Source organism: Notamacropus eugenii, chromosome 2 (assembly GCF_028372415.1).
Source record: "Notamacropus eugenii isolate mMacEug1 chromosome 2, mMacEug1.pri_v2, whole genome shotgun sequence".
NCBI lineage: Eukaryota > Metazoa > Chordata > Mammalia > Diprotodontia > Macropodidae > Notamacropus > Notamacropus eugenii.
Window position 1 is genome coordinate 439,755,450 of NC_092873.1, and position 24,657 is coordinate 439,780,106.

The 24,657-nt window shown below is 41.9% G+C and overlaps 1 protein-coding gene across 2 annotated transcripts in view; it reads right to left on the reverse strand.

The window, feature by feature from the left end:
- LOC140529528 (maestro heat-like repeat-containing protein family member 7) overlaps nucleotides 1-12,595 on the reverse strand; it is a 44,619-nt gene extending 32,024 nt beyond the window's left edge. The window contains exons 1-7 of one of the 2 annotated variants that reach the window (XM_072648250.1): nucleotides 12,369-12,595; nucleotides 9,796-9,860; nucleotides 8,867-8,989; nucleotides 8,614-8,693; nucleotides 7,850-7,979; nucleotides 7,637-7,723; nucleotides 430-534 (exon numbers count right to left, since the gene is read on the reverse strand). In XM_072648250.1, the coding sequence (XP_072504351.1) occupies nucleotides 430-534; nucleotides 7,637-7,723; nucleotides 7,850-7,979; nucleotides 8,614-8,693; nucleotides 8,867-8,974 (510 nt within the window). In that variant the 5' untranslated portion in view covers nucleotides 8,975-8,989; nucleotides 9,796-9,860; nucleotides 12,369-12,595. The remainder of the gene's footprint in view (nucleotides 1-429; nucleotides 535-7,636; nucleotides 7,724-7,849; nucleotides 7,980-8,613; nucleotides 8,694-8,866; nucleotides 8,990-9,795; nucleotides 9,861-12,368) is intronic. The other variant, XM_072648249.1, reaches the window with a different exon arrangement.
- Nucleotides 12,596-24,657: the final 12,062 nt, after the last annotated feature.

Below are 24,657 nucleotides of genomic sequence, written 5' to 3' on the forward strand. Positions count from 1 at the left end.
CATCTCTCAGGAGTTAAAATTCCAAGGCCTTTGATCACCATGAGCCAAGTTTTTTTAAATAACCCTATGTTCACCCCACCTTTATAGAATCAAGGGAATTCTCTCCAACTTCTCAATGGGGAAATTGGAACACAGAAAAGGCTGAAATGGAGGTTCTTTGAGCCAGTGGCAGAACTTTGAAATATTGGGCCAATCCTCCCCCTATTCCCAGTCATAGATGTATCCAGAAAATCAGAGCTCACCACAGAGGAGAGCAAAGAAAGGAGCAGTGCAAGGATTTTATAGGATTTATGGACACCCACCCTCTTGGCTCCTCTATCTATGTCCTAGGAAGCTCAAGTGGGGCATATGGCTAAGGGTCCATCCCAGTTCCATGTACAGGGCATGGAAGAAGATAATGCCAAGAACCAGAATCCCTGGGACACTCACTCTTAGTACGGGAAAGCGGCTAATGAATCGTAATTGTCGGGAAAGAGTGCTCAAAGCCCGGATTTTCTCAAAGATCTTATCAGACAAGATCCAGGGCATGATGATCTAGAAAGAGAATTGAGGATACATGGGAATCACCACCTGCTTGAAGAAACAATAGCCCTTCCCTATAGGCCAAGCTAGGGATGAGAATTGTCTCTAGATTACTAGACCAGGGTTCAGTGGAAGGATTTTTAAAATATTTTTCATCTATTACTTTCTTAGTCACCACTACCATTCCACTGAGAGAATTTGCTCAACAGCCTGTGGAGTAGCCCGCATTTTTTTTAAGATCATGGTATCTTCCAAAGACAAAGGTGAGCAGAGTAGAGGGCCTGAACCGTGAACCCCTTAAACTGCCAGGATTACAGTAATCAGTCATTCCACTTAGTTTATGTCAATGCCCCAAACCCCACCTCCTCAAAGTCTCCACTTGCTGGATTTTTCAAGTTGTCTAAGCAATTTCCAACATCCCTCCCCGCAACATTCCCATCCCAGTCAAGGTTTCCATCATTCTCCCTTGGTCCCTGGGTTTAAAACCCTACAGAGGCTGTGTGGTGTAATCTTGCCTTAGAAATAATGCTGTACTTGGGATCACCACACATAAGTTCTAAGATGCCATGGCGCTGCCACTTACTACCTTTGTGACACTGGGCAAGTCACTCACCTCAACTGAAAAATGAAGGGTGGACTAGATAACACCAAAGGTTCCTCTCCAGATTTAAAGCCTATGTCTCTAAATTATAGTGGACTCGAGTGTACAAGCTCACAAACACCAAAGACCCCCAGGCTACTCTGATGTAGCTGGAGAAGTTTCTTCAAGAACAACATTCATTTTTATATATAAGCACTATCTAAGAAGAATGTCTCTTTATATTTGAGTTCTTTTCAAAGGACTTAAAAATGCTATATGAATATACGGTATTATAACTTCAGTACTTCATGGAATTCACCATCACATCCATGTGATTACTCTTCTCAGTGGTGTACGTCACAGCTCATCCATGCCTTCTCGTCTTGTGCTGTTCATGTCCCTGTCCTCACATAAATCCTCTATGGGTGCTATATCTATAACCCATGATTCACAGCCCATCACATGGGATTCTCCTTTTGGCAGAGATCAGTTAGTTGGTGCCCCAAGCTTATGTGAGGAGCAACACTGATGAGATCCTAGGAAGAGGGGAGACCCATAGACGTTTCCCCCCTTTAGGGATCTGAAAAGTGTCTGTAACTATGCATCTCCTCTCTTAAACCTAGAAGCCAAAAAATCAGGCTCTCTCCAACTCCACACCTCAGCACAGAGCACAAAGTAATCAATCTTCACCAAGGAGTGTCCCATGTAAAAATTGCCCATAGCTTCAAGCTATGGGTAATATCTCAAATCACTGAACTCCTAAGTCTTTTGACATTAGGTAGGTACCAGTGTATCACTAACACTAGTCATCTGTTATCCCTTACTTTCATCACACTTGTCTAGCCAACCTACTGGTCTGATCATAAATGTCCCTGGATGATATTCCAAACACTACTTCTAGAATGCATGTCTCTATTGGTAATATGCTACAGTGTACTTGTGGCAGATACTCCATGATTTTCAGTCTTACAGTATCACCAGAAAAATATTAGTGTTAAAAGAGGGAATTTTTTGTATCAAGGAACAGCTTGGGATTATTGAAAATGCTAAGAAATTTCCTAAATGCAATCTAGTTCTCTCTCTTCCTCCCATTCAGTTCTGGGCTTAGTTCAGTATTCATTTGTAGCTACTGTCCTGTATATGTATGAGTATATACATACAGATATATATGTGTACATACGTACAGACATACATGTGTATGTATATGTGTATATATATATATATATATATATACACACTCATGGATGAACACAACAGACTATCATCCAGTTACATGTCATAGTTTGAGCATTAGGCATTCTTAATCCATTTAAGAAATTAAAGGCCATTTGTCATGCATTCTCTCTTCTCCTCTATTCACATCTCAAAATCTGTTGATATCATCACCCTTCTCTTCTTCTTTATTCCACTCTCTGATGGAGAAGTGGCCTTTCTTTTCACCAAAGTCCTCATCTCCACTTTTTAAAAAATTATTTTTAAATGTAATTTTGTTTCTTTTACTTAACAAAAATTACTTTCTCTCTCCTACCACTCCCACCTCCATTTAAAAACAAAAGAAAAAGAAAAAACCCTTGTTACAAATACACAATCAAGAAAAACAAATATTCACATTAGATATGTCCAAAAAGGTGTCTCATTCTGTATGTGGAGTCCTTCAGGACTTTATCAGGATATAGATAGAAAGCTTCATCACAGTCCTCTAGAATAGCTATTGGTCAATACCCAACTCCTCTACTCGTGCCCTTTATCCCATTCCCTCTCCACTCCTCTGGCAGCTTCCCCTCCAAACCATCCCCTCTCTTTATGTCTACAATCTCCAATTTCTCCTTATCAATTGATTCATTCCCCAGTACCTAAAAACATGCCCAGGAGTCCCTTAAAAAAACTCTCACTTGGCCCTATCATCCCCTCAATAATTCATAGATTCCACTGGTACTCATCTATTCCAGCCATAATCTGGGCAGTTAATTTTCTCCCTATGAGGAATTTTTTCCTTTCAGAGCTCTATTTACTACCAACTTCTTTCCCTATTGTGATCCTTCTTTCTAGTATTTCTGTTATGTTGTTATTATGGTGGTTGGTTTGTATAACTGCAGAGACATCTTACAGGTAGAGGGTCTCAAAATTCTTGCAGTCTCCTAGGTTCTTAACTTCAGAGTTGATACTTCTTAAGACCTTATTATCATCAACTTCTCAGTCTTTATCATCCTCTATATCCAGTCAGTTTTGAAGTCCCATCTACTCTATGTCCACAAGATCCACTTCAATTCATCCAGGAGTATGCTGGAACCAGCTCTAACTGGTTTTTGACAGTCAATTGTTAAAATTTAAGTGTGAGCATTTACAACTTGGAAATCAGCGATGACTACAAATCAGGGCTTGATTTATTGTCTTGTTGATTGTCTAGATTTAAGCAAATGCTAATAGTGTATAATCAATTTACAAATGTGCATTTATCTTTTTTTTTTTCTTTTTTTTTTTTAGAGCCTGGTAGTTAGACATTTATCAGCACACCCCTGTATTGTGCTACAAACATAACTTAAGGTCAGGAACAGTGCAGTAGAAGGTTCAGGTTCCAGTTCATCACCAGACTGGACTCCTGATGATTATAAGTTAGCAACAACCACAGACATGTATATGATGTTTTAGGTTTTGTAACGTATTTTATATCCATTATCTCACCTGGGCCTCACAAAACCCCAATATCCATCCCATTCTCTCCACTCACACTACCACCACCATACTTCAGACCCTTGTGACCTCTCTCTCCCAGACTGTTCTCATAGTTTCCTAATTGGTCTCCCCAAATCAAGTCTCACCCCTCCCTAATCAATTCTCCACATAGCTGACAAAATAACATTTCTAAAGCATAGGTCTGACCTTGTCATTTGCCCACTCAGTAAACTCTAATAGATCTCAATTACCTCTAGGATTAAATACAAACTCTTCTATTTGGCATTTTAAGTCCTATATAATCTGGCTCCAACCCCCTTTCTAGTCTTATTAGTCCTTTCCACACAGTCCAATCTTCCAGTGTTATCTTGCTGGGTATCTGGCTTGGCTTTTATGTTTCTTCATAAGATGAAGAGTTAGCTAACAGCAGCTTTGGGGCCCTTTGGACCTCCATGTCAGAATGAAAACTTCCTATCAGATAAACTTCAACCCCAAATAGTGAAAATCAAAGTTTTTTCAGTACCAAAAGCTGTTTTATTTTTTTAAATAAATTAGATTGGAGATATTTTAAGTAGTACTGATTTTGACCTTTGCTCTAACTAGTCAATGGTTAAAGTGCAACACCCATAGCAATAAATGCTTTTTGAGTGAATGATTCAGAAATTATTCCCTTGTCTAAATCAGTTCTCCTGTCTGAGATGTCACCCATTTAATTGTTTGCTGTTATTCAGTAGTCCCCATGTCCAGAGTCTGTGAAGACTCCTCACCATGGAAGAATTCATGACAGAAAGCACAAGGCTTCTGAGCAGGCCTTTGAGGCTACGGGCTTCTCTCACTTCTTAAACTATATTTTCCAACATAATTTTCTCATTCTGTCCTATGCCTGTTATTGCACTGAAGTCACTAAGACCCAAGGGATACATTGGTTTGATTTTTAAATTCTTCATAGAACTCCTTTGCTTCCTCATCCTTTACAAGATGTTGGCCCTTAAGCTGTAATTATCTTCCTGGTAGACCTTTAGACAATGTTTTTTCCTGTTCTTAAGTGTAAGAGGAAGTCAACTCCATCAACTCCTTTATTTGCCTCTCCAGGAAAACCTGTACCACTTAGACTTGGCTTCTAGTTTCATTTATGCTGAGCATATACAGACTGATGTGGTTCAGCTGCTCCCATAACATGTCAACATGTTGGTTATTTGGATAAAGATCTTGCCTTTAAAATCCCAATTTGTTGAATTAGTGTTTATAGGCATCCTTAAATCTGCATCGTCCTCAGTAACCATGGCCCCCTTTCCCACCATTCCACCACTATCACTGTGGAAGTGGGAGGGGGCCTCCTAGGACTGAGGGTCATTTGTACCTCTTTGTTTAACAGGTTGCCAAGGCCAAAGAATTCCTCACCTAGTTTTCAACCTGCCTGAGACAAATCTCTCCCTACTTAGCTAGGCTCATTCTTAGATAGCAGACAGATTCTTTCACCAGGGTTATGTATGAAACATTTTTAATTTAGAAGAAATCAATAAAGGTTTTGTTCTATTTGAACAACCTTCAAAAACTGAAGATCACCCAGAGACTATATGAACACAATTACAAAACACCTTTCACATGAATAAAGACAGAGCTAAACAACTAAAGAAATATTAATTGCTCATGGGTAGAGAGTGTCAATATATAAAAATGACAACTCTACCTAAGTTAATTTACTTATTCAGTGCCATACCAATAAAACTATCAGATAATTATTTTAAAGAGCTAGAAAAAATAACAAAATTCATCCCAACAAACAAAAGATCAAGAATATCAAAGGAATCAATTTTTTAAAATATGAAGTAAAGAAGCTTAGCAATTCCAGATTTTGTTCTGGAGCTGGCTGAGAAACAGAGTAGTGGATCAGTGGGACAGACTAGGTGCACAATGCACAGTAGTAAATGAGCCTAGCTAGCAATCTAGTGTTTGGCATACTCACAGATCCAAGCTTTGGGGATAAAAATATTTGACGAAAATTGATGGGAAAACAAGAAAGCAGTTTGGTAGAAACTCAGCATAGATCAGTCTCTCACTCTCTAAACCAAGATAAGCTTAAAATGGATACATGATTTAGACAGAAAGGATGATATAAATAAATTAGTGGAGCATGGAAAAATGTACTTGTCAGTCTATAGATAAGGTAAGAGTTTATGACCAAACAAGAGATAGAGATCTCACATGGGAAGTAAATAGAGTACTTCAATTACTTGAAATTAAAAAGTTTTTGCATAAACAAAACTAATGTAGGCAAAATTAGAAAGAAAACAAGAAACTTGGGGGGAGGATTTCATCAAATTTCTCTAATAAAGGCCTCATTTCTCAAATATATAGGTGACTGAGCCAAATTTATAAAAATAAGAGCCATTCCTCAATTGGTAAGTGGTCAAAGAATATGAACAGGCAGTTTTCAGAAGAAGAAATCAAAGTTCTCAATAGTCACATAAAAAAATGCTCTAAAGCACTACTGATTAGAGAAATGCAAATTAAAACAACTCTGAGGTACCACCACATACCTATCAGATTGGTTAATATGACAAAAAAGGAAAATGACAAATGTTGGAGGGGATGTAGAAAAATTGGGACACTGATATATTATTGTTGGAGTTGTGAACTAATCTAACCATTCTGGAAAACATTTTGGAACTAATCCCCCAAAAAACTATAAAACCATACATACCCTTTGATGCAGCAATACCACTACCAGATCTCAAAGAGATCTCAAAGAATCAAAGAAATGGGAAATTACACAAAAATATTTACAGCAATTCTTCCTATGGTGGCAAAGAATTGGAAATTGAAGGTAATCCCATTAATTAGGAAACAAGCTGTGGTATATGATTGTAACAGAATACCATTGTGCTAAAGAAATGATGAGCAGGCTGCTTTCAGAAAAACCTGAGAAGACTTTGTGAACTGATGCAAAGTGAAGTGAGCAGAACAAGGAGAAAATTGTACACAGCAGCAATATTGTCATGATGATCAGACATGAAAGACTTAGCTATTCTGTTCAAGACAATGCTCAAAGACAATTCCAAAGGACCCATGAGGGCAAACACTATCTATCTCCAGACTGAGAACTAATGAACTCTGAATGCAGATTGAAGCATATTTTTTTAAATTTTCTTCATTTTTCTTGTTTAATTTTTTTGTCTGTGTTTTCTTTTGCACCAGGACTAATACAAAAATACGTTTTGCATGACTTCACATGTATTATCTATATCAAATTGTTTGCCTTCAAAAAGAGGCAGGTGGGGCAGGAGGAAGGGAGAGAATTTAGAATTCAAAATTTTGAAAAATGATTGCTAAAAATGTTTTATGTGCAATTAGGAAATGCTTAATGAAATAAATAAAAATAAATTTTTTAAAATAAAAATAAAACTCTTGACCTAGAAAATTTTTAAAAACTACCAAGGACCATCTCTATACTGCCAGGAAGCCTCAGAATAAACCTTTGGTATATATATATATATATTATATATATATATATATAATATATATATGTATGTATATGTATTTGGTATATATATAATAATAACATGAGACCCAAAGCATTCTCAGTCTTATCCTGAAAGCTAGATACACAGCTTCATACCATTTACAGATGGAAGGGACTTCAGTGGTTTCATAATCCAACTCCCTCATTTTACAAATGAGGAAATGGAGGTCTAGAGAGGTGAAATGCCCAAGGTTACGTAGGCAGTAAATAATGGAGGCAGGAGTTAAGGGCAGGTCCTCTGGCTCCAAATTCAATGCCATTTTCATTCTACCAACCACCTATCCTCTACCTTTTTCTATTTCTTCCCACAAATCACCTCCTTGGCAAGCACTACCCACCTCCACTATTTCAATGAGCACCAGCATGCTGGGGTTCTCAGTTTCAGTCATTAGTCCTTGCAACATTTCATCCAAGGCCCGAACAGTCTAATAGAGCAGATAATAAGGTTGAGGGATGGCCAGAATGAAAGCCTGCCCTCCCCTTTACTTAGGGCACTGAAGTCCAAGAGGAAACAAGGTGGCAGGGGAAGTAGGAGCAGCTGTAGAGATTACCTGGCTGTACAGACTAATGATCTCCCTGTTGGTGTCAGTCTCCATGTTGGGGGGTAAGGAAAAAAAGCTGAAGATACCTGACTGTATCAACTCCATTCTCTGTAAGGGCTGGAACTTTGGTTTCACGTTGCTGGGATAGGAGGAAGCAATGGAGTAAGAAAAGGTAAGTAAAGAATATCTTGGACCCTCAACTGAAATAAGACCAGAGTGGGTGTATTCATTTGAGTACTTGTTTAGGGACTTGTGGAGAAAAGTGAATGGTGCTAGGTGTCCTGGTCAAGGTCAAGGTCAAGGCTCAGAAGCCTGGACTTCCAAGGACACTTCTAGCCTGTTTTGAGGAGTTCACACTCAAACAGGGGTGTGCTAGAGAATGACTCTAGAGGTGAAGACTCAGGCTATTAAATGTTCATCGTGAGTACTTACATCTTAGAAGCCAACAAATGTTACAAATTAGGACCCAATTTATTGTTTTGTTGATTGTCTAAATTTGAGAAAGTGATGGAGAAATATTAATAATCAATATTAAACTTAAAAGTATGTTATGCATATTATTTTTAACCGGAGAGCTGGTTGTCAATCAGCACACCTCTGCCTAAGTGAGCCCCTCCACCTCACCCCCAGACCACTAGTGGTGATATTTGCAGCTAGACATCTGTGGAAAGCAGAGGGAAGCAAAGTTCTGAAGTAGCAAAGACACATCCTCCATCCCAGATTAACAAGAGGGTCTCCTCTGATCAAGGGAGCAAGTCAGGGAGGGCAGGCACCTCATTTCCATGATGCAGAACATGGCTTGTTGTCTCAGAGAGCTGATCATCATGTCAACAGGCTCTTCAAGGATCAGCATCTGAAAGGCCCACGAGGAATAGACAGGCAAGAACTCCCCTCCAAGATTCATTCCACCCTCTACATTCCCACCTCTGGTCCGTGTATGGCTCCCACTGTTCCCAGACCGTTGGTGACTGACTTTCTGAAGAGATGTATGATTCCCCAGCTCTCTCCCACCAATGGCGTCCTCACCTCCACTCTCTCTGCCAACATGGCTTTATTGCAGTAGTAGTTCATGTTACAGTGATCTTGACTTTTCACAGCACTGCACAGGATAGTCACAGAACTCAAGAACATCATCTTCGTGGCCTCATCCTAGAAGGACACACATAGAGAGCCTTCTTCCTGCCCATACGTTGTCATCCCTTTCCCCTCATTTCTCCATCATTCAACTTATTTCATAATGGATCTCTCCCAGACTCGGCCAAAAGGCATCTCGGGTGGAATGAGGACAAAGTGGATCTGGTCCATGCCTTCCCTTCACATCTCTTCTTAGTTTTCTCCAACACAGTGTTCACTTGTTCCCTCATCAAAGTCCATCACAGAACCAGTCTTCCTTCAACCACAGAGAGAACACGAGGTGACCTGTGGGACTTGTGTCTAAGTGAGGCTAGGTAGGGATCACAGATTTAGAGTTGGAAGGGACCTTGAGGGGAAGTGGCTTGCCCAAATAGATCAGTCAGTCTGTACTCAGCACTTATTAGGTGCCTACTGTGTCCCAGGCACTGTATCCTAAGTGCTAGGGATACAAAGAAAGTCAAAAGACAATCCTTGCCCTCAGGGAGCTCAGTCTAATGGGGGTCACACAAACCTGGGTCCTCTGATTTCAAATCCAACACTCTCTCCACTGCACCAACTATGGGACATTTTAGTGGGGTGAGGGGAGGGAGAAAAAGAGCACCCAGCAATTGCCTAATCCCCAAGAATCAACCCAGAGGAATGATGTTCACAGAGCAATGAGAGAGGTAGGTATGAGAGGTAGGATATTCAGTGAGGCAAAGCAGAAGGAGAGCCCACTCCACCCCCGAAAAGGAGAAGGGAGGGTATGTGAATAAATCCCTCCAACCACCACCGCCCCACCCACATTCCACTCTCAGAATATTCCAGAAAGACATTTGTACCTGTTTCTTAGACTTCAGAAATCCTAAAATGAAATTGAATGCTTCATTTTCTGTTGGGAGGAACCCTGGAAAAAGGAACAATGAGTAGACTTAGGTAAGCTAAAGAAATGGAAGCACCGTCACACACAGACATAATATGGGTCCCTCTCCCAAAGCTTCATCCCTACAGAATATGCCTCTTGAGGATTGAATAACTGCTAGGATTTAGAGTCAAGGAGCTCTGAGTTCACAACTTACCTCAGCTTAGTACTGCCTGTGTGACCTGAGGGGAGTGATTTAACTGCTCCCAGCTTCAGTTTCCTTAGTTGTAAAGTGGGGATAATAACAGCACCTACCTCATGAGGTTGTTGTGGAGATCAAATGAGATAATTGATTTAAAATGCTTCACAAACCTTAGAGCACCTATAAATATTAGCTATGTATTCCCGTTGCTGTTATTATCCCTAATGAGTACAGTGGTTCTCACACTTCATACTCCTTAACCCTTTTACACTCCTTACCCTCTTAAAAATCATCAAGGACCTCACACCATCACACACACACACACACACACACACACACACACACACACACACACACACACACACACACACACACACACGAGTTTTCGTTTAGGTAGGTTATATCTCAGTCAATAAACATTTATTAGATGTCATTTAGGTGTCTCAGTGGGTACAGCACCAGGCCTCCAGGCCCCTCAGGAAGACCTGAGTTCCAATCTTGCCTCAGAGACTTATTGTGGAACTGGACAAGTCAGTTTAACCTGTCTGCCTCTGTTTCTTCCTCTATAAAGTGAGGATAGTAATAGTACCTCCCTCTTCGGGTAGTTGTGAGGGTCAAGCACTTAGCACAGTGCCTCACATGTAGTAAGCACTATACAAATGTTGGCCGTCATTACTGGTGGGAGTATTAACATTATTACCTTACAGGTAACAGGGTCAGTCACGAGGATCAAATGAGATCGTAATTGTAAAGCACTTGGCACAGCGCCTGACACACAGTAAGCACTGTAAATAAATGTTGGCTAGTAGTGGTGGTGGTGGTGGTGGTGGTGGAAGTAGTAGTAATATTATTATTGTTACTCTGCAAGGTTATTGTAAATATCAAATGAGATAATATTTGTAAAATACTTATGGTGCCTGACACATGGACATGCAATGTAAATGTTAATTATCATTACTGTTACCTTGTAGGGTTTACTTCTGTAAAACACTTATAACAGTGCCTGGCACATATTAGGTGCTACATAAATAGGAAAAGTGGTGATGCTGGGGCTGGTAGTAGCAGTAGTAATAATAGTTGTACTGGCAGTGGTAGCTGTGGTAGTAAAAGTAGTAGTGGTGGTAACAGTACCGACGGTAGTAATAGTAACAGTACTTGGCGTAGTAGTGGTAGCAGTGGTAGCTGTAAGAGTAGTAGTGGTAGGGCAGTCGTAGTAATAAAAGCAATAGTAGTACTGGTAGTGGTAACAGTAGTTAGTAGTAGTAATGGCAGCACTAGTTACAGCACCACCCGCAGTAGAGGTGGTGGTAGCAGTAGCATAGTAGAGGTGGTGGTAGCAGTAGCATAGTAGAGGTGGTGGTAGCAGTAGCATAGTAGAGGTGGTGGTAGCAGTAGCATAGTAGAGGTGGTGGTAGCAGTAGTATAGTAGAGGTGGTGCTAGTAGTAACAGGAGTTAGCAGTAGTAGCGGCAGCACTAGTTACAGCCCCACCTGCAGTAGAGGTGGTGGTAGCAGTAGCATAGTAGAGGTGGTGGTAGCAGTAGCATAGTAGAGGTGGTGGTAGCAGTAGCATAGTAGAGGTGGTGGTAGCAGTAGCATAGTAGAGGTGGTGGTAGCAGTAGCATAGTAGAGGTGGTGGTAGCAGTAGCATAGTAGAGGTGGTGGTAGCAGTAGTAGTAGCAGTGGCAGCAGTGTAGACTCTGGAGGCTGTGGGGAGAATCCCAGGAGCCCCCAGAGTCGCCCCGCATCAGTGTTGATCACCCTTACCTCACCTCACGCTGGGCCAGGCCTAGTCCCGGGGCTGGGGATACAGAGGGAGGCAAATCTGCCCCTGCCCTCGACAGGCCCGCACCTCATGAGACACACGCGAGCACACACACGCCTGGACGCACACGCGGGCACACACACACCTGGGCGCACACGGGGGCACACACACACCTGGGCACACACACACCTGGGCCCACACGGGGGCACACACACACCTGGGCACACACCTGGGCACACACGGGGGCACACACACACCTGGGCACACACACCTGGGCCCACACGGGGGCACACACACACACACCTGGGCACACACACACCTGGGCCCACACGCGGGCACACGCACACCTGGGCACACACGGGGGCACACACGCGGGCACACACACGCCCCGGACGGGATAAACAGGTAACAATTAGAGGGGGCAAGGAAAGCGTCAGGGTCACATGGCCAACAAGATGGAGGCCCCAAGTTTCCCCGCTGGGCCTTCCCAGGCCGCAGACAGAACTTGTGCGTGTCTCGGGGTTCAGCATCCGACGGGAGGGTGCCTCAAAGCCCAGCCCCGCCCCCCGGCCGCACCCCTCCCCCACCTCGGGGGCGTCTCCTCCCTCTCCTCGCAGGTGCCCACGCCAGGCTGCCCAGGCTGCGGGAGTCCGGGTCGGTACAGGGGGACGACAGCAGGTGGCCTTGGGGGGCTCCGGACTATGGAAGCTCGAGGGGGCCAGCCAGGGGTCATGGGCCGGGCCGCATTCTGTCTGCTGCAGGGCCAGGGCCGGACGGAGGGCGTGGGCAGACGAGTGCCCTGGCCCCCCTCCCCCGCCTCCGGCCTCGGCTCCCCCCACAGAAACCCTCCCCCGCAAGCCCCTGCCTTTGGGCCCAGAGAGCTGAGGGCTGGACGCCGGGCCTGGCCACAGTGGGGGCGGGGGGGAGGCGGGGGTGTCCTGTCGCCCTCAGCACCCGCATGGGCCCAGGTCTGCCCATCCAAAAGTCCCCTGGAGCTGAGACCAAACTGGGGACACACACACAAAATACAGTAACCACCCTCCAGAGGCTTAAAGTCAGAGACTCAGAAAGTGAGTCAGAGGAGACAATAAAGGGGACAAGATTCCCAAAGACCTTGATCACCCATAAATCAAGAGAGAAAACATGAATTGCAAAAAGAAATACCCAGATCTAGTGAAAGGGCTCAGGCCTCCATAAATCCTTCAAAACAAAGGGAAACAATCCAACACTGGATAAGACAGAGGATCCTCAGGAATGTGAAGAGGGAACAACACGCTTCCTGAGTGGCTTAGAAGAGAAATGGGAATTATGAGAGTAGGATTTATGGCTGGCATAGGCAAAAATACTGAACAGTCTAGAAAAACTGGAATCTGCAATGGGAAGAAGCCTCACCAAAGAAACCAGAGAGAACAGTCGATTGGGAGTACAACTATAAGAGAAGTGAAAGACAGTCCAGAAAAAGAGAAGAAAACACCTTTTATGATGGAAGAAACATGTCCACTTTGAGTTCAGGTGACAGGTTACTGCTGCAGAAATAAACCCACCAAAACACAGAAATTATAGGTGTAAAAACCTAGGTTTCATTATGCTTAAGCACAAGTTCAGCATTCAAAAACCAAAATTGGAGTTTCTGACAAGTCTTTATATAAAAATACCTCAGAGAGGCATAGAAATATTTTTTTTAACATATAACAATCTATGGTTTGGGTCATAAAGGTCACACAGGCTTAGTAAAACATTTTCAATTTCTAATGCTTTCTTCAATTAAGATTGGTCAAAGTAAATTAGAACAAAATTTTAATCTCATATCCCCTATGGAAACAAATCTAGTTAAACAGACTTTATAAGTAAATTGTCAGGTTATAGATGAAAAAGCGTTTGCAAAATCCTACACTTATAAAACTACAAAGCTACTTTGAAAAGAAGTCACAGTGGGAGATGTACCTGTGTGAAACTTTCTGAGTCCTTCCATCACCTGAAAAAGGCCTCAGACTTGGATTGGCCAATCAGGAGAAACACATTTTTTGGCCCATTCTGAGTTTAACCTACCATAATGCCTCAAGTGCTCTGGCATAACAGACATGTTTTGCTTTGCTTTGCTTTCTGAGTGAACCCAAAATGCCCCTTCCTGTGTCAGCAACTACAAGGCCACATAAAGCTGACTATCCAGGGCAAGTCACCTTGAATTGGATACAACCTTGAATAATGGGACTTTTCTTATCTTGGTATTTTATGGACACATGTTACGCTATGCTATTTTATGTACACATATATACATACATATATTTATCATCATATTAATGATAAAAAAAACAGACATTTCAATCAACACCTTAACATTCTCTTATCTTACTGTATTTGGAACCTATCCTATTAATAAATTCCTTTCTCGTATTATGGTTAACATCTATGGTGACTATAATTTTGGTTGACACAGCCATCCTGAGTTGGGATTGCTCTAAGTATATGAAGGACCTACATCAGCTTGTACTCAACCTCTGAGTTCAGAATTATTTTCTGACTCCATGCATGCACGATTCTCTGGCTTAATGAGAGGAAATAGGCACATTATAGCACACATACAGTCTGACTCTATTTGTTCCTTGGTCAAACTTTTAGTAAGGTGAACCCCATTCTGTTTGTTCTTAAGACTGTGGTAAGGGGGACCCCATTCTGCTTGTTCTTTGGACAAATTTTGGCTAAGAAGGGGGATCCCATTCAGTTTGTTCTTTGGACAAACTTTGGCTAAGAGGGGGGACCCCATTCAGTTTGTTCTTAGGACAAACTGTTTAAGGGGAAATGGATTCTGTTTGTTTCTTTGGACCAAACCTTTGGTAAATGGTTGACACCCATCACTAAAATAATTCTGGGCAGGTAGGTGGCACAATGGATAGAGTACCAGGTCTAAAGTCAGGAATATCTGAGTCACTGTTAGCTTTCATGCTGACAGGTGTCCATGTCTTAAGGCGTAGCAGGTTAACCCCTAAATCCAAAATAAAACCTTTAAATCTGGGACCTATTGAGACTAAATTGGCTTAAAGGTGTAACTTTAATACATACTGTTCCAGGTACAATTCTATAATTTTAATAAGCCAATCTATTAGATAAAATTCCTTTCTTATAAGACAAACTTGCACAACCCGTTACTCTTACTGTGAGAGATCCTGGTTTCTTATTAAACCATTTTATTGCCTTAGAATTTCACATGTTGTCACCAAGGTTGATAATGTGCATAACTTTGCCCAAGTAGAAGGCCCCAAGGAACTGTCCCCAAAGAACTTCACAGATAAGAGAACTTGCAAAGTCTATAGTATTCTTCCCCAAGTACATTTGTAAATAATTATCTGTTTTAAATAAAATACACCCAGTTAAATTCTCAATAGTTTTGCAATGATGTGACCACACTTTCTAATCTAGTAGCATCCAGATTAAAAGAGAAGTTAATTTTTAGCGATACAATTTTATCATTCTCTGGATGTGATTTTTCAAAATCACAGCTTATCTTACACTATGATTTCCAAAAATCACAATACAAGAAAAATTAGAAGTTTCACAATAACATAAACAATATTATAGAGTTTAAAACACAAACAAAATTAATTTCCAGTCAAATTACATCAATTCAGTTGAATGTATTTTTGAATCATAGAAAATCACTTCATCCATCTATCAACATGGCATTCGAAATTAATTGCGTTCAAAAACCAGTAGAGGGTAATTCTGAAGCAATTACATTTTAAATTCTTATTCATACAGTTTCTTTTCTTCTTTCCATTTTTTTTTTTGGCAAGGCAATAGGGTTACGTGATTTACCCAGGGTCACACACATTGAGTTAAGTATCAAGTATCTGAGGCCTCATTTGAACTCAGGTCCTCTTGACTCTAGGGCTATTCATACAGTTTCCAAGCATATCACCTTAATGTCAGATATCAAGTATATTTTGCATTAAGGTCTGATCCATCTATAGGGGGTAAAATATTATGTGTGTGTGTGTGTTCGTCCTTTGTTGCCGAAGAAGACCATGCCATCAGAGAAAGGATGACATGACTTGCACTTCATTTTGTGTTGAGTGAGGGAGGGCTGTGCAGGTCATCAGCCTCACTTCTCCTCCAGAGCCATCTGAATCCAGTGACCAGATATTCATCAGGATGACTGGAGATGACCCAGGATGAGGCAGTTGGGGTTAAGTGACTTACCCAAGGTCACATAGCTGGTGAGTGTCAAGGGTCTGAGGTGAGATTTAAACTCAGGTCTTGCTGACTCCTGCACTGGTGCTCTATGCATTGCACCACCTAGCTTATCCTAGGAGCCCATACCTCACTTTAAATGAGACCACATTCTAATTTAGTTTGAGGACAAACTCAGTCAAATCAAATCTGGACTTACAATTATAAAAAGTATCATTCAAAATCTCAATTTTCCCAAGGACCTGCTACTTTCGCTTAGTTTACTTTCAAAGATTTGTGGTGGTGGTCTGACATTCTCATCTCCCTCATTTGGAGCTTATGATGCTCTCCTAAAATATGGAAATTGTAAACACTGGAGTGCCTGTATCTCCCTCCTGTAAAAATTGGAACACATCCTCCTAGTGCTCTAAGGACGGTACCACCTAGTTGCCTGGGATTATTTTAGTGACATGTAAATCTCTTCCTTTCAGTTAACCCATTATGACTTCTTTTAAATGTAGCCTTGCAGTTTTATAAGTACAGGATTTTGCAAACAATATTTTATCTGTAACCTGACTTAGTTTACTTAGCTAGGGGAAATGTTCCTTCAAAGGGAGAATTTTAGTATCCTATGCCCCCAATAATTCCATGCTCCAAATTTATTTCAGTAATTTCCATTTGATAAATGTTATAACTTGATAGAATCCTGTCAATCTTAAATTGCCAATAGGCATTTCTCCAAATGGTGTTAGTTTCCTATGTGCTTCTCATGTCAATGAGATCAAAAACCTCCTCAAACATCCCTTTCCGTAAATCCAAACTCTTACTTCATTGTTACCCTCCATTCACATTATCAGTACAAATGAATTCTAACTTTCTTTAACTTCCTTCCCATTCTCCTTTCACCTCTACTTTCTTATACCTTCTCTCTTTTCTCTTCTGCTTGACTGATTAAAGCCCTACAAACCTCAAAACCTTCTAATCTGACACTTTATTTACCTTTCCTACTTTATTTATTCATTTCATCTTATTTTCCAGTTATATCCCAGACTAATATCTCACTGAATCTCTCCTATACAAATTTTCTTATACTATACTCATTAATTGTAAAACTTTTATATTTTGAGTTACATAGTCTATTCCAGGGGTGGGCCTTGAGGCCACTGGTTCCTTACTTGCTATTCCAATTTCTTTTAAGGCACTTTGCTTCTAATTTACTTAACCATTAAATTTTGTTCAATCATTCACTGAAGAAAATACAATGATATGATAACATATCCTCCTAGGATTTAATTTTCACCTAATAAGGCTTAACCTTTTTTTCCCTTTTGCCTTGAGGTTTTCTTAGCATTCTCTAGGGGGTAAAATTACCTTTTACTAAAACAATGAATCTATCAACCTCCAGGGGAAAGTATGTGGTTGCTTTTTTTAATAAAGATATTAAATGCCCTTTTCATGTAATCTTAATCCTAAACCTCACCCCATTCTTTAAAAAGTCCACCAAGGTATTTCAGCATTTGACAAAGTATTCAAACCATAATTTGGAAAGATATTACACTTCAGTTACAAATTTAGTCTCTAATTAGTTTACAATGCCATAAATTTTCCTTTCTTCTTTTTAAAAAATAGTTTGTTTACTTTTGACACACTGTGGATTAAGTGACTTCCCCAGGCTCACACAACGAAATTGTCCTTTCTTTCAAAGCTGTCTGTCTTTGTCCCTACAAACTCAACCTGATCAGGGTTGAGAAGATTGATGAGAGACAATCTTGAAGGTTTTCCTGCCTGTTCTAGAACCTTACATCGCATGATCAAAGGGTCAGGGGAAGTAAGTCCCTGCTTATTGGTAAGGAAAGCATCAGAACTGTAATATATTTCAGATAGCCAGGACAGCTTTTTTAGGTATGAAACGTTATTAAGCCCCTGCAATATTTTAATTTTTAAAATGACTGTCTGTTAGAATGCAGGAAACTTAAGAGAGGCCGATGCCAAAGGAGTGGTATCAGTATAGTCTTCCCCAACATTCTAAGCTCCCTAGACTTGATCCAGTTTATTTCCCTCCCACTGCTTTTCTTGGGAAGAGTGAGGGGGGCCAATTGTGCCAGGTTGGGGCACCAGGGCCCTAGCTCCTTGTTTGAATCGCAGGGTCTGCCCAAATGTCTACAAAAAAGAAATATGACAAATGCTGGAAGGGATGTGGGAAAATAGGTACCTAAGGCACTTACAGTGGAGCTCTGAACGAATCTAATCTGGAAAGCAGTTTGGAACTCTGTCCAAAAAACTATTAAGCTGTTACCCAGCAATACTGCTAGTAGGCCTATACCCCCAAAGAGTTCAGAAGAAAAAGAAAAGGACTCACATGTACAAAAATATTTCTAGCAGCTCTTTTTGTGGTGACAAAGAACTGGAAATCAAGGGGATGCCCATCAACCAGGGAATGACTTAACAAGTTGTGGTATGTGAGAGTGATGGAATACTACTGTGCTGTGGGGCAGCTAGGTGGTGCAGTGGATAGAGCACCAGTGCAGGAGTCAGGAGGACCTGAGTTCAAATCTCACCTCAGACACTTGACACTCACTAGCTGTGTGACCTTGGACAAGTCACTTAATCCCAATTGGCTCATCCTGGGTCATCTCCAGTCATCCTGATGAATATCTGGTCACTGGATTCAGATGACTCTGGAGGAGAAGTGAGGCTGGTAACCTGCACAGCCCTCCCTCACTCAAAACAGATCAAGTGCAAGTCATGTCATCCTTTCTCTGATGGCATGGTCCTCTTCGGCAACGAAGGACAAACACATACTGTGCTGTAAGAAATGATGATGGGGATGGTTTCAGAGAAGGGAAAAAAGAGAGAGAGGGTTAGATCAGGTATCTGAAACACTATCATATCTAAGTGGGTTTCAGTTTCACTTGACCCCAGAGGAAAGAACCTTTGCAGTCCTCTGCTCATTAGCACTGGGTAGGAGTTGGAAAGTGGCAAATGGAGACTTGACATCAGGAAAAACTTCCTAACAATTAGGGTTGTCCACAGGGAGTCTGAGCTGCCTGAGATCCCTTCATTGGAGGTCTCTAAGCAGAAAATGGCTGATCACATGTTGTTTCTAGGCCTGTTGAGGCCCAAGATCAAGTGTAATTGAGATTTCTTTCTAATATGGGATGAGCTAGAAAGCTGCTATAGATCATTCTGTGAACAATAGGGTCAAACTTGGAAAGGGAAAAAGTGAAGTCAAAGAAGAGAGGGACAGACTGAGTGAGCAGGGAAGTGCCTGGACTCTGATTCTGTGAGTCCGTTTTGGAAGCTAGCTGAAAAAGGTATGGATCGGCTTATCTCAGTGGCTGAGTCAAAGGGTTCCTGGTCTTTATCTTTGCATCAGCCCTGGAGCCTCCTTGACCTCCAGGGTGGGGACTGCAGTAAAACTAGACTCAGTTTTCTTAGGAGTCTGAAAAGAAATATAAGGTTGAGCTGGAGTCTGAGGGAGGAGAGAAAGATGGGTATTGAAGAGATCAAAGGTCAAGTAGTCAGATCACTGTATGAAGCACAAAGCAGCTTATGTAACTCTCACCGAAGCCAAGCCAGATGTTGGTTCTCCTTGTTGCTTGCTCTACAAACATGGAACAACTGGGGTCCTAGGAAGGCAAAGATGGAGACAGCAATGAGTACAGGACCCTTGGTTCTGTAAGCTCTCATGTACAACAGACTGGTAGTGCCAAGTTCTGCTCCACTCAAGGGATGGGGTTCAACCCAGCCCTGCCAAGACACACCCTGCTTCATGCTCCTAATAAAGGACTCAGGAAAGAGACTTTAGAGTTTTAAGGTTTGTAATTTGTTGTTAGTTGTTTCAGTCACGTACAGCTCTTCATGACCCCACTTGGGGTTTTCTTGACAAAGGTACTGGAGTGGTTTGCCATTTCTTTCTTCAGCTCATTTTATAGATGAAGAAACTGAGGCAAACAGGGTCAAGTGACTTGTCCAGGGTCACCCAGATAGGAAGTATCTTTGAACTCCAAGTTCAGCTCTCTATCTACTTAGCCTCCTAGCTGCCACAGTTGATTCTCAGTAACAGGGGCTGCCTCTGAAAAGATCAGTGAGTTTACTAGACTTTTTTCCTTCAGGGTCCACTAAGCAGGGGTTCTTAACCTTTTTTTTGCCAAACACCAACCCCTTCAGCAACCTGGTGAAGCCTATGCATCCCTTCTCAGAATAGGGTTTTTTAAAGCATTCTAAAAACAACAAAACCACCACATGGTATTACAAAGAAAAATAATGATATTAACATAATTATCAAAATGTTTTTTAAAACAATCCCAGGTTTAATAACACCTATTAAAATAATCTGTGAAACCAAACCTGGGGTATCTCTCTCTTGAAGACTCCTTCTCTCTGCCTTTTCCCTTGTGCCTGTAGCAAGGTAGGGAGGTGATTTTTCTCCCTTCTCTCTCCCAGCTTTCTCTATTGCTCTCAAACCAGGAGCAGTTAATGGCAGCTTTAAGGAGAAATACATAGTGGAGCTAAATGTGTTTGCCCAAGTGGCCTTAGGTTCCTGGACTTCAAGTTCCTGGTGCTTTCTGCCTTTCTGTCTGCTTTTCTGAGCACAGGGCAGAGACTGGAGTCCTTGAGGACACATAGGTGGACAATACTGCCTCCTGGGGGGCGCTGGAATGATCCAGGAAGTGGTAGTAGCCTCAGGTGCAGTTAGGAAGTGTTGAATAAAAATAAGGGGACACTGGAAGCATAAGGAAAGAAGAGAAGAAAATTTTGAAAAACCATTGGTACACATTTCATCTATTGTGTGACAGAGTTAAAGTCATAGTGATTATATTATTTTCCAAATAAACACACAAAATGCAAGTTATAACCTATCAGTGGTCAAGTCTGCTGACAGGTCTTAACAAGCAAGTGTTTCCAGGCAAACCTGTTGAGCATTGAATGAAAGTCCAGTATGCATCAGCAGAAATATGTGTATGTTCACAATACAATACTATATGGTTACACAATACAATGTTGCATCATCAAAATTTCAATGCAGGGAGAAAACACAGATTTATGATAAATTATTAAATTTAAGATGCATCATGTTTAAAAAATTTTTCTATTTTTTGAGATGATGTATATTTTTAAAAAATATTAAAGGGTTAAAGAAAGTAGATTTCCAGGGGGGGGCATTTAGCAATTTTTTTTAAAGGGAGCCGTAGGCCAAATAAGTTTGGGAACCTCTGGGATAGACTTTCCTTGCCCAAGCATTTGGGGCATCAGTATTGACCCTGAAAAGGCATATGCCTGTAGCTTAAAAAGGTAAGTATTTTCCCCACAGTAGGGGTTACCTCACAGGTAATACCAAACTTGAGATTTCTCAAGTTGAGAGGTCAGGCACTGGTCTCCTAGGAGTAAAAATGTCCTCAACAACAAAATTATTAAAGAAGCGGGAGCCTGGCCAATGTATCTCTGGAAGCTGGGCAGCTGGAGCCACCTCCCCCTGGGAGTTAGGGCCAGGGCCAGGAGAGTCTCACCAAACAAAATTTCTTTTCCCCTTCAAACCGATAACATCCTAGTTAGCCATCCCATTGCCATTTCCAACCTGCATATTGGTATTGCTGAATGTGAAGTTATTGAGGCTACAAAGCAAATAATCAATTCATTATTGTGGCTCCACAGAATTCAGATCGAAGCTTTATTTTGTATTTAGAACAGCCTTAACCCAGCATCTCCTTGAAAGAAGCCATCTAGTGGTGAAAAATTCATCACCTAGTGAATGACTGACAATTGTTAGGAAGTTTTCCTTCCTTTTTTCCTTCCTTCCTTCCTTCTTTCCTTTCTCCCGAAATGGATGAATAATTATTTATTTATTTTGGAAAGCTACGTGTTTATTAGTCTTTTTTAAAACCAAACATAACTAATATTTGTGTTTTCACACAATTCTCTTTATCTGTCCTATTTTTATGTACAAGTGTTCTTTTTATTGTGCTCTTTACACTAAGGACAAAATAAAATTATTAAAAGAATGAAAATTATCAATGTTTTTCTTTCTATCAGGCCAAAATTTGCCTCTCTGTAATTTCCCCTGTTGCTCCTAGTTCTGTCCTCTGGGAACAAGCAGAAGAAACCTAATTCCTTGATTAAAGTACTTCAGATCCTTAAAAAGAGTGACCGCATTCCCTTCTGCTAGCCTTCTTACTCCCCAGGTGGAAGATCAGAGGCATCCACCTTCTGCTAGATTACCCACACCCAGAACTCAGAGCTCAGGGGTGTGGTAGGAGCACTGAACCCAAAGCCAGGAACCCAGACTTGAGTCTTTGAGTTTCTTACTTTCTGTGGGACTTTGGATCTGTCAGGTTCCCAGAGTACCAGTTTGCAAAGGTTTGGAGAACTGGACTAAAATGGTTTTTTAAAGTTTCTTCCAGTTCTAAATTTCTATTCTGTGATACTCCTTGCCCTGCCCTAAAACTCAGCACATCTCCTACCTCTGTGCTTTTGCATAGGCTGTACCTCCAGTTTAGAATGCACACCCTCCAGGCTCCTCCCTCTTAGAATCCCACCTGGCCTTTAAGACTCAGCGGAAGCATCAACTTCTATAGCGAGCCTTTGCAAATACCTCTCGTTTTTAGTGCCTTCCCCTCCGCAAATTTTCATATTTACATATAGCTGTTTATGAACCGGATCCCACCCCTACTTGGCCCATTCTCACCTCCAGGTAGAATAAAAGATCCTTGAGGGCAGAGGTTATTTTGCACTTTTGTCTTTGTTATCTCCGCACAGTGCCACATAGCAGGTGATTAATAAAAGCTCGTTAGATTAGATTGGGCGGAGCCATATTCTGTCTAGCTCCCTGCAGCACAATGCCATCTCCTTTACCCTCTATTGCCTGAAAAATTCTCAGCTCTAGAAAAGCACCACTCTCCCTGCTCCCTTCCCCAAGGCAGGGCTTATGAGTCAGGTAAGGGAAGTGGAAACTACCTGGATGGGCCAATCACTAGCTTAGAAGAGAGGGGAAAGTAGGAAGGATGGAAGAAAGGGACTCCCCGAGGCATTGACATCTCACCCCCACCCAAAAAAACTACCTACATCTTCCAGGGAGGAAGAAGGGGCCAGCACAGAGATAAGATATCCGATCTACTTTGATCACTTCTGTTCCCAGGGCTTTACCACTGCTCTAGGGCAAGGATTCCTAATTTAGGGCAGGTGAGGTCCAGGGACACATTTCAGAGGACTCAAGAAGCTGGATGAGGAAAAAAAATGACATCTTCATTTCCGCGAACTTCTAAGTGAAATGTAGCATTTCCTACTATCGGGAATGTAGACAACAAACCTTATTCTGAGAAGGGATCTGCAGCTTTCCTCCAGCTGCAGAAGGGGTCTATCACAGAGAAGGTTACTAGTACGAGAGGAAGCTCCTAGGCTCTGTGCCACCATTAAGTCACAAACCATAAGAAATGACCCAGTTAGGGCATTGTCCAGGGGCTCAGGACACTGGTTTTCTTTCTCCTTCAGAAACCCAACCCAAGAAGAACTGCAAGGAATATCGGGCACACATCCCATCCAACAATACACCTGCTGGCTGTCTTTCCTGCCTTCCTGGGTTGCTTCTCCCCTCCTGCATGGGACCTCCTGAATCCACACCTGCAGGAGCTTCTGAATTCCTACTCTAGTAGTGAGCCATTTTGATCGGAAACTGAGCGAAGGACAACTTACCTAGTTTATATCTAGCCAGTCCCAGACCATTAGTCTATGCTTCCCCATCTTATCCAGATGTCCAACCAGGCCATTTGGCCATCTACCCTGCTCCTGGGACACCTCTTGCTCTCCTAGAATAGGGAAATATCAATGGACTGCCTTAGTGGATGGAGACCTTCCTTCCCCAGCTTGCGCTCCTTGGGAGCAGGGGCATTCTCACTTTCTGTCCTGCATCACCTGCACTTACAGTGCCTGGCACATATATTCTCACTCACTTCCGGTGCGGCCATGGGCACATCCTTTCTCCTCTCTGAGCCCCTTTCTTCAGAAGGCTCTTGGCTGAGCTGGACTCTAAGCCCGTAGCTCCTTCTTCTAAGATGTCAATGTTGCCTATGACAGCCAGTGTGCTCTTTTCTTAAACATGGGTTTCATACTCTGTCTACTCCAGGGACTCATACCCTTGCTGTCTTGGCTCCATAGCTCTTCCTTGGACTGATCTCTTCTTTTGCCTCTTCAGCAGTAAATAGAGCCCTGTGCCTGAAGACCTGAGTTCAAATCTAGCCTCAGACACTAGCTGTGTAGCCTGAGCAAGTCACTTCACAAACTCTGCCTGTCTTCAGTTTCCCCACCTGTAAAGTTGGGTTGATAATAACACCTACCTCTCAGGATTATGAAGACCAAAGACAATAATCATTGTAAAATTCTTAAGTACAGTGTTCTATTAATGTAAGCCATGATTATTATTGCTATCTCTGAGGTAGACCAGGAGAAGTTCCCTGTGGAAACATCTCAGTCTGCCCCCTACCTACCTTTTCCCCGCCTCTGCTCAGGACTGGTCTCCCCCATTCTGGAAGGGTTCACTGGACCACTTGGCAGGTCTCACCTGGCGTTGTATTAGAAGGGACTTCTCAGTCCCTTTGACTTGCTTTGGTCCTCAGGGGACCATTTCCTGGAAGGGCCCTGGGTCTGTGGATATGGCAATGATTGTAAGGGGCTGGTGCAGATGGAGAATGGAATGTCAGGCTGCTGGCAGCACCC